The sequence below is a fragment of the Orycteropus afer genome, unplaced genomic scaffold (genome assembly GCF_000298275.1).
Source record: "Orycteropus afer afer isolate SDZICR_OR568_19922 unplaced genomic scaffold, OryAfe1.0 scaffold01129, whole genome shotgun sequence".
Lineage (NCBI taxonomy): Eukaryota > Metazoa > Chordata > Mammalia > Tubulidentata > Orycteropodidae > Orycteropus > Orycteropus afer.
Window position 1 is genome coordinate 261,342 of NW_006922716.1, and position 10,326 is coordinate 271,667.

General features: G+C 57.1%; 1 protein-coding gene across 1 annotated transcript; it reads left to right on the forward strand.

The window, feature by feature from the left end:
• The first annotated feature begins 111 nt into the window (after positions 1-111).
• On the forward strand, positions 112-703 carry MIF (macrophage migration inhibitory factor). Its single transcript, XM_007958773.1, has 3 exons — positions 112-219; positions 376-548; positions 637-703. Exons 1-3 carry the CDS (start codon positions 112-114, stop codon positions 701-703), a joined length of 348 nt encoding a protein of 115 aa, XP_007956964.1.
• The last annotated feature ends 9,623 nt before the right edge of the window (positions 704-10,326 follow it).

Sequence of the window (10,326 nt, forward strand, 5' to 3'; positions counted from 1 at the left end):
GGGGCGGGGCGGGGGGCACGCAGCGGCGGTCACGTAGCCCGGGTTCCTGGCTTGCGGGTGTAGCACGCGTTTTTCTTCTGCTCCGGTTCGCTCCGCCATCGTTCCGCCATCATGCCGATGTTCGTCGTGAACACCAACGTGCCCCGCGCGTCCGTGCCCGACGGGCTTCTCTCCGAGCTCACCCAACAGCTGGCGCAGGCCACCGGCAAGCCGGCGCAGGTCGGCCGGGAGGGGGCGCGAGGGGGTGCACGCGCGCCGGGGGCCCCGGGCTGGGGCTAGCGGACGCGGGCTGAGGCTCCGGGGGCTGGGGGCCGGGAGGGCGCGGCGCCCGGGGCCCATGGCGGCCCTGCAGCTGACCTGCTCCGCCCCCCGCAGTACATCGCGGTGCACGTGGTCCCGGACCAGCTCATGGCTTTCGGCGGCTCCAGTGAGCCGTGCGCGCTCTGCAGCCTGCACAGCATCGGCAAGATCGGCGGCGCGCAGAACCGCGCCTACAGCAAGCTGCTGTGCGGGCTCCTGGCCGAGCGCCTGCGCGTCAGCCCAGACAGGTGCCGGGGGTTCGGGGGCCCGGGAGGCCGGGGGGTCGGGGGGCCGGGGGCGCGCGGGGGACGCGGCGCTGAGCTCTCCGCTCCGCAGGGTCTACATCAACTACTACGACATGAACGCGGCCAACGTGGGCTGGAACAGCTCCACCTTCGCCTGAGGGCCGCGCCGGCTGCAGTGGCCGTGCCCCCCCCCCCAGCCTGCACCCCTCGCGATCCCCAGAAATAAACGGTTCAGAGACCACGCTGTGTGCGCTTCACTGGCTTGGGAAGGGATCTGGGCGGGCCCTGGGGTCAGGGCCGGGCTGCCCCGGGAGCCTCTGTGCCCAGCCTTCCCTCCCATTCTCCCCGCCCGAGCAGAAGCTGCAAACCGGAAAAACCCGACCGCCGTCAAGTCGTAACGACTCATAACCACCCGGTCTCAGAGAGTTTGCAAGGCTCAAACCTTTCCGGAAGGATCGCCTGGGGGTTTGAACCTCTCCCGGTCCGGTTAGCGGTCAGCGGTCTTAGGCACTGTGCCACCAGAGCGCGCCCCCACACAGCTGGCACTGCGCTTTCCCCTAGGGGCACCCAGCCCTCTACAGCACTAACAGAAAAGTTCGGCCTTGTTTCCAGCGCTGCCCTTCGTGGTTGGGTAAGAAGGTTCTGGAAGCCCTTCAAGGGGAAGCCCGCCCTGTGGGACAGTGAAGGTGCTGGTTCCGAGAGCGGCAGCCAAGCCCAGCTTGCCCACACCTGGGGGCGTTGGAGCTGACAAAGTGCTTACCCAGGCCTGTTGCCAGGGGTGCTGCGGGCTCCCAGCATTGGCTCCTTCAAGTGGGCACCGTGCCAGCACTGTGGGGGTGCTGGGAGCCGAGGCCCCTGAGTCTTGACAGTGAAGGGCTGGTTCCACCCTCGGTGCCCCGGCGGGAGAAGAGGTGATGGGCGCCACTCATCCAGAGCTCTGTGTGCTAGATAGACCGGGTCTTGTGCCTGGTTGGCTGGGACCCCTCGCTCTTCCTCAGGCTCTCTCCAGGCGAGAACACCAAGTTCAAGTGTATGTGTTTCTGGGAAAAGGGTGGTCTGGGGTGGGTGGGCGGTTTCCAAGTGGAAGTGAGGCTCTGGTGGAAGTGGGGGCTCCCCTGAGCGTGTGGAGAGGCCACAGGTTAGGCTGGGGGCCCGTGATGCCCCCGCCTCATCTTCCCTCACCATAGGGGCCTTGTGTGAATGCCTGACGCACTGGGAGATCCCAGTGGGCGGCCAAGGACAAGTCAGTCCTCACCGGCAGCTGCAGAAAACTTGGCCTCATGGACCACTGACCCCGGGTTTGATCTTTTTTGGTCGTTTCCGAGTGGATCCAATTTGCCTCTTGTCATCACAGCCACGTGGGCCGTGTGCCTGGCCTTTTTGGCAGCCTCTTTGGCCTGGGGGAGCCCTCTTGTCCAGTGCCCGCCCCTACACTCAGAAGGGCGTGGAGACGGGGTGGGGGGCGAAGAGGAGAATCAGAACTCAAAGGTGACTGGAGCGGTGTCGCTGATGTAGCACCTGAGACACAGTCATCTCCAGATGCTGTAGAGTGAGCCCCGACCTGGCCCATGGCCCCACTTGGTGGGAGGCAGTGTGGTCCCATCCTGAGCGGAAGGGCTGGAGCTGGGTCTGTGGCACGGTGTGGGGGTGTCTGGGGGTGGCATGGGCAGCCGCAGCATAAGGTCCCTCTCCACTCCACTCCCCTGGCTAACGGCTGGCGTCCTAGTGGGTGTTACCTGCTGTTTGACAAGAATGACCTCTGGCTGGGCCTCTGTCCCATCATGCCTCGCTCCCAGGTGCCCTGACGCCCAGCCCCTCAAGGCCTGAGACGAGCTTGCTCAAGCCCCCCCCCCAAGTCTTTCCCAGTTCCCAGCACAGAACCTCTTTCCTCATTGGGCCCCTCCGGCCCCTCCCTGCCCCCCTCCATCACTGGGACCCCTCTGTTGTCCCTGCAGCAACTTTCAGGACGGCCTGCTCCCTGCCTCCAGCCCCAGCCCCAGCCAGTCTGCCTTTCTGGCCCCGGGGCCTGCCTGGCGTATGGTCACGGGGGAGCAGTACCACACGACCTCTCGTCCACTGCCTTCATTTCACAGTTGAGTGTGTCTTTGGGCGCCACACGTGGCCGCACAAAGATAGGGCCCTGGTTCGTGTTTCCTGTGACGAAAGGAGACTGGTCTTTTGGGCTGGGGGTCCATGCTGTGTAGGGGTGGGGCAGCTCACAGGTACTGCGAGCAGGGTGGCAGCTAGGTCTCCGCAGGCCTCCAGGTTCTTAGACTCCAGAGCGAGGGGGCATTTCTGAGACGGGGGTCTCCCTCTCTCTGGCCCTGCCCCCAAGGCCACCAGGCTGTGGCCAGCCTTGGAGACAGCTGTAGGAGCTCAGCTCCTAGTGACGCCTCCCATCAGCCCTTGCGATAAGAGCTCTGGTGGTGTAGTGCCTAAGGCACTTGACTGCTAACCAGAAGGCTGGTGGTTCAAACCCACCAGCCACTCCTCAGAAGGCAGGTTGGGCAATCTACTTCCATAGAGATACCGCCTTGGGTCGCTATGAGTCAGGACTGACTGGACCTCAATGAGTTTGGTTTTTGTTTTGCCAGCCTCCTCACCCTCATGGCTCTAGGCCTACTGACTCCAGCCTCCGGGTTGGCCCAGCTCTTCCAGCAGGTGGCTTCTGCTGGTGGAAGCCAGGCCATCAGTCCTCACAGGCCTCTGGAGCCAGCCCGGGCCTGGCGGGTGCCCTGTCCTTTGCGGGCCTGCCACCATGTCTGCACGCTGTTGGCCTCTGTGAGCTGGACTTTGTTCTGTGTCTCCCTGGCGCTTGTTGACGTGGAGAAGCAGCCATGCCCGGCCCGGAGTCTCAAGCCAGCCAATTCGGCAGGGCCAGTGTCCAGCACCCCCTCCCCCCACCCCTCTAACCTCTCATTGAGGAGAGCCTTCTGCCCCCCTGAGAGCCTGACTCCCAGCATGCATCTGTCAGATCTGGGGAGCTCTGTCAGGCTCCCCTTACCCAGCCTCCATTAACCCACCTGTGAAGTGGATTCACATATTCTCCCACGCCAGTATGTTGAGTGGGATCACAGTCGTTTGGTGGGGTGGGCGTGTCAGGTGGTGTCATGTCCTCAGAAACCAAAAAACCAAACCCCCTACCATCAAGTAGATTTCGACCCACAGCGCCCCTAGAGGACAGAGTGGAACTGCCCACAGGGTCTCCAAGGCTGTCAGTCTTCAGGAAGCAAAGCCCCAACCACACCCACTGCTGTGGAAGCTATTCTGACCCACAGCGCCCCTAGAGGACAGAGTGGAACTGCACCAGAGGGTTTCCCAGGCTGTCTGTCTACATGGAAGCCGACTGCCTCATCTTTCTCTGCAAAGCGGGCTAGTTGATTCGATCTGCCAGCGTTTTGGTTAGCAGCTGAATGCTTTAACCACTGTGCACCAGAGCCCCTTCATGTCCTCAGAGGCACAGTTAATTGTGCGGCAGGCCTGTAGCAGGAAGAAAGTGGGAGCCCAGGGTCGGTCTCCCTTCTTCCTTGACAGGGTGCTGTTCCTGACCATGGTGGTGGGCAGACCCTGGAGACATGTTGGTCACCCTCTTAGCCTGCAAGGAGGTACAGGGAGGCCAAAGGGACACCGGGGGGGGGGGCACACTGCCCTCGAGAGGGCTTCGGGCAGAACTCTGGCAAACAGCAGAAGCATGTTCAGAGCAGACCCCTAGACTCCACACTGAAGGGCCCACCAGCACCCCAAGCAGTGGGGCCACTGTTCCAGCTCCAAAGCAGTAGCCAGAAACCGTGCAGGGCAGAGACCCTCGGGATCAGTTACGGGAAGGAGCTGAGTCAGGGGCCGAGGACACTGCAGAGTTTCGGGGCCTCTGACGTGTTCCTTGATCCCCTCACCCCACTGGAGAGCTGTGTTGGCCCACAAAGCCATGTTTCTGTAAAGCATGCCTCCTCAGGCCCTCTCCCCAGCTGGGACTTCCCCATCCACAGTCAAGAAGCAGAGGGCCAGCTGAGAAATGGACACCTTGCATACCCATCAGCTGCTGGCCTGAGGCACAAGGTTCTGGTGTTCCAAAGACCCCTCCCTGGTCAGTGGGCAGAGACCAAGGTTATCAGTCATCTAGAAGTGGGCTCTCTCCAATCCCTTCTGGAGGGGCGATGGGGATGGCCCTCAACACTCGCCCAGATCCAAGTCCCAGAGCCACAAACAAGAAGCTGTCTCCTCTTCCCCCACCAGCAACCGGTTTGTGGTGGACCTAGTTTTAGTCTTTTCTCTTTTGGAAAGGTCCTGATAGTTTCCATCCAAGGGTGGTCATTGCTGATGTCAGATGGATCTTGGCTGAAAGCAAAGAATACCAGAAAGATGTCCACCTGTGTTTTATTGTCTATGCAAAAGCATTCGATTGTGTGGATCATAACAAATTGTGGTAACGTTGAGAAGAATGGGAATTCCAGAACATTGATTGTACTCAAGAGGAACCTGTACATGGATCAGGAGGCTGTCGTTAGAATAGAATGAGGGGACACTGTGGCTTAAAATCAGGAAGGGAGTGTGTCAGCATTGTATCCTTTCCCCATACTTACTCAATCTGTATGCTGAGCAAATAATCTGAGAAGCTGGACGATATGAAGAGTGCCAAACAGGCAGGGAGGCCACATGTTCTGACCTCCTCTAACCCCACAAGAGGAAGACAGAATCACCATCAACAGCCCAAGGCCTATTCCCACCAGGCCAGACATGCTGCCTCCCTCCAGCCCTTTCTCTAACCGTTCCTCCCAAAGCACCCACCACCTCTCTCCTGGGTTCGATAATTCGCTGCAGTGGCCACACAGAACTCACAGATTACGGAGTTTGTTAGGGAAGCACCAGGCTACAACTCAAGTTCAGGAAAAACACTCAGTCTCTCTCCCAGCCCACCGTCTCTCAACCAACAGTCTCTTACAGTCTCTTTCCCAGCAGTGCGTGTCCCTCGGTGTCTCACTCAGCAATGCGTGTCTCTTGCGTCTCTTTCCCAGCAACACGTGTCTCTTTCAGGAGCACGTGTCTCTTTCAGCAGCACATCTTCCTCAACCAGCAGTCAGAGAGAGTTCTGCCCCTAGGAAGCCTCCTTTTGAACCCAACAGAGTGCCCAAACCAACCAATCATAACATGAGAATTCTAAACACCTGAGAGAGAGCGAGCTTCCCAGAACATTGCGCCAGTGATGTGCCCAACAGAAATACCCCAGGTGGATAACATTTACAATCAGGAGCTCCTCAGTTTCTCACAGCAAATTCCACCACGGAGTTTACAAAGACTTATGGCTAGAAAAGCCATACCAGGTGATTTACCACATTGCAAATGGGAACGTAGCATCAGGATTGGAGGAAGACTCATTAAAAACCCGCAATATGCAGACTACACAACTTTTTTTTTTTTATTATTATTAGGATTTGGGTGAAGATTTACAGAGTAAATTCACTTTTCATACAGCAGTTCACATATACTTTGTCTCATGTCATTGACCAAAATTTACAATGCAGCAGCTCCCCTCCCACTTCCTCCCCATAGTTACCTCCTCCCAGTGTCCATCCCTTCATACTCTTCTGCACCCTGAGCTATCTCCCTGTGCATAAGCAGCCCTTCCTTCTCCCATGATAGACTACACAACTTTGCTTCCTGGAAGTAAAGATGCACTTTCTGATGAAGATTAAAGACTGCAGTCCATAGTATGGATTACATCTCAACATAAAATGAAAATCCATGCAATTGGACCGATAAGCAACATCACAATAAATGGAGAAAAGATTGAAGTTGCTAGGGAGTTCATTTTACTTGGATCCACACCCATGAAAGCAGCAATCAAGACAGCAGACGATGTATTGCACTGTACAAATCTGCTGCAAAAGACCTTTTTAAGGTGCTGAGGAGCAAAGATGTCTCCTTGAAGACTAAGGTGTGTGTAACCCAAGCCATGGTATTTCCAATCACCTCATATGCATGTAAGAGCTGGACAGTGGATAAGGAAGACTGAAGAAGAGTTGATGCTTTTGAGCTGTGGTGCTGGCGAACAATAGTGAAAGTACCATGGACTGCCACAAGAATGGACAAATCTGTCCTGGAGGAAGTGCAGCCGGAATGCTCCTTGGAAGCGAGAATGGCCAGGCTTTGTCTCACCTACTTTGGTCATGTTGTCAGAAGGGACCATTACCTGGAGAAGGATGTCATGCTTGGTAAAGTGGAGGGTCCGTGTAAAAGGGGAAGACCCTAAATGAGATGTATTGACACAGTGGCTGCAACGATGGGCTCAGCAAGGACTTCACAGCAAGGACTGTGAAGATGGTGCATGACCAGGCAGTGTTTTGTTCTGTTGCACACAGGGTCGCTATGAGTCGGAGATGACGGTACCTAACAGCAACAAGAAGCAAAAGATGAACATATTTGAGATTACTGTTGGTTAGATACCATGAAAAGAATGAAAGGCCATCCCACATCAACCCTACGAGAGCCCAAGGGCAGCGTGTGTCCAGGGAGGAAGCAAAGAAGGCAGGAAGGAACAGGGAAGAAGGAAGAAGGGAAACAGGAACATTGCAAGGGGCAAGAGAGCTGTTACTCCGTGAGGATTTCAGTCGGTGTCACCAAACACAACATGGAGGAAGGCTGAATGGCGAACCGAGTTGTTCTGTAAACTCGGCCTCCAGTCCCAACACAAGAATAAGGTAGTCACGCCACAGTTTTCACAACGGATCTTACTGATGCAGGATATATAGGAAAACCTCCTACAGGCTGGTAACAGGCAACTCGGGGGAACACACGCAGAGGACGTCAGAAGCCACGTGGAAGGGCAGCGTGTGTCCAGGGAGGAAGCAAAGAAGGCAGGAAGGAACAGGGAAGAAGGAAGAAGGAAACAGGGAACATTGCAAGGGGCAAGAGAGCTGTTAACACGTGAGGATTTCAGTCGGTGTCACCAAACACAACATGGAGGAAGGCTGAATGGCGAACCGAGTTGTTCTGTAAACTCGGCCTCCAGTCCCGACACAAGAATAAGGTAGTCACGCCACAGTTTTCACAACGGATCTTACTGATGCAGGATACATAGGAAAACCTCCTACAGGCTGGTAACAGGCAACTCGGGGGAACACACGCAGAGGACGTCAGAAGCCACGTGGAAATGAACCCAGAATTCTCTTTCAGGGGCCACCAAGGTCATGAGCTTAAAACCCCCATGAGAGACCACCATGGGCCAACACGTTGGCCATAATGAACACACCCACAATTCCACTGAAGGGGACTCTCACTGTAAAGAAACTCGTATCTGGTCGGGTGGATAGATGGGTGGACAGGCTGAACTAGTAGGTATGTCTGTGAAGCAGGGAGTGTACCTAAGACCATGTATAGGGTTGGCAGACAATGGTCCTATAAGTTTGTGTGATCTGAATTCCCAGGTGTATAGTAGAGCTGACAAGGGGCAAGGTTGTAGTCACTTCTTGGTCACAGCCAGCTACCCAGAAAGAGCGAGTAATTGAACCAGTGGGATCAGGACCATAGTTGCAGGGGACATCAAGCTCAATTGGCATAACATACTATACAAAACATTGTTCCACGTCCTACTCGCCAAAGCGAGTAGCCACTGGGCTCTTAAAAGCTTGCAAGCAGACATCTAGATGCAACAATGCGTCTCTCTTCGTGCAGAGCAAAGAAGAATGAAGAGAAAAACCTAAGATTCATGGAAACAATCAGTCCTAGTGACTGGTACACCATGTGATCCGCAGCCTATATGACTATGAGACCAAAAGAACTAGATGGTGCCTGGCTACCACTGTCAACCACTTGGAGGGGGATCTATGTAGGAGATCCTGGATAGGGAGGGAGAACAATGTGGAACAAAACTCAAAATCATTTGGAGAAAAAAAAGGGGGGCCAGGTTTGCTGGTCTGATAGAGCCTGGTGGAACCACTGAGACTATGGCCCCCAGCTGCCTTTAGGTGGTGGGCACAAGATGCAAGATCCAGACAACATGAGCCCATTGATTTAAAGTTTGAGGACAAGCCACCCCAAACGGCAGCGTTCTGAGGTCTGTCCATCCTTGTGTCCATCGGCAGGTGGTCACACGGCTGGGCAGGGGGAAGGCTGCGGCCAGGACAGACTCAGGCCGTTGTTGCCTTTGGTTTCCTCATTGTTGCCAAGGCTTTCGTGTTTCACGTGTGCTCAGCTGTGAGACCAACACTCAAAGTGCAGCAAAGTCAGCACCCCGGGCTGACCGGCAGGCTCCACGCCCGGCTCCATCCCGCCAAGACCCGGCCCTCGCTCTGGCCCATGCCCGGGGTTGCTGCGTCCCTGCCGCCCTCTCCCCACGCACCCCGGCCCTCCCTGGGACCAGTGTCCCTGCTGGGGGGCTTCAGGGACTCTCTTTTCTCCTCTGCCCCCTGCTTCCATCCCCGGAGGAGCCACTCCCCCACCTGGGCCTGCTTTGGGAGTGCTGCCCCCCAACATTGTCACAGAGACCCCGAGATCGGAATTGGGGAGAAATGGGGTTGTATTGAGCTCCATTGGGGCGGCGTCCCCTTCAGGCTACATCTGCTGCCCATCATCTGCTGATGGTTGCACAGTGGTCCTTCAATACGGTCCCCAGATTCTACCCAAGGAGACATGAAGGCGGTGGAAATGTCACTTTGGAGAAAAACCCAGGGGCCAGGAGGCTTGCAGACCCTGGAGGAAGGCCTCCATCTTGTCTGCCAGTCGCTGACCCAGCGACAGCCTGAATCTGAGTCAAAGGGGATGTTGGCACAGTCAGTCCCCACCCCCGTGTGGAGCTGGGAGAGAAAGGGACATGGTCTGGGCTGCCATCTCTGCGTCCGTCACAGCACATGCTTAGCCCACAGTCCCATGACATGTATGTGCCATGTGACTAGGATGGACTCCCCACCCTGTACACGACGCTTAGCGGGCGCGCACGGGCACACACTGGGAGGGCCCACCCTCTCTGTCCGAGCTCAGAGGCAAACTCAACAGCTGCCCTCCTGCTTCCCCCTTTGTGTGTCTTTATTGGCTGATGTTACTCGGGCCACCAGACCCTGTGATTAGCAGGTCACACATGCACACAGGTCTCCCAGGTGGGGTCTGAGGCTCTGTGGCCCGGCCGCAGCAGCGGGAAGGTGTCAGCCCGTGTGGGCTGGGCAGCTGGGCACAGGCTGTTGCTCCTGGGTGTGTGGCTGGCTGTTAACTAGCTGGCCTGGTGATGTGCCGGGGGTCACAGGCCATCAAGGCCCGGTCCTGGGCGGGGAGTCACAGGTTCTGAGCTGTCTGTTCACTAGGTGGGGCCCTCTCAGCCTGCCCTGTGGCTCAGCACGGGTGGGAGGGCCTTGCTTGACAACCGCCATGGCCGTGTCTTGAGTACCTGGCACCTTTATTGTGTCAGGAACAGGGGCACCGGGGTGTGAATTGTGTCCATACACGGGGAGGGGGTGAGGGAGACGCGACCGGAATTGGCCCTCGGGGTACACCCACTGAATCCCTGAAGAGACTGCATGGGTCCCTGAGGGCCACGCGTGCTGCTGGGCTGGCTAATGGGGAAGCCTGGCCTGGAGTCGGGAGGCTGAAGTGTGGCGGACGGGGTCAAGAGGAGTCAGGCCTAAGAGAACACACTGCCTTCTGGGGCTGAGGGAGAAGCAGCCGGAAGCACTGTCAGCCCCAGAGCCACCGGGCCACTGGGTGCCTCCGGGAGTCAGTGGAGCTCGGCCCGGCTGGGGACCCCAGAGAAAGCAGGAAGGGTTCGGCAGAGGCCCCCGGCTGACGCACAGGCAGA

Bases quoted from the DNA above. Each gene is read 5' to 3' on its own strand.
- MIF (XM_007958773.1), top strand. From the start codon at position 112: ATGCCGATGTTCGTCGTGAACACCAACGTGCCCCGCGCGTCCGTGCCC. The intron at 220-375 runs GTCGGCCGGGAG...CGCCCCCCGCAG, and splicing joins CCACCGGCAAGCCGGCGCAG to TACATCGCGGTGCACGTGGT. The intron at 549-636 runs GTGCCGGGGGTT...TCCGCTCCGCAG, and splicing joins CTGCGCGTCAGCCCAGACAG to GGTCTACATCAACTACTACG.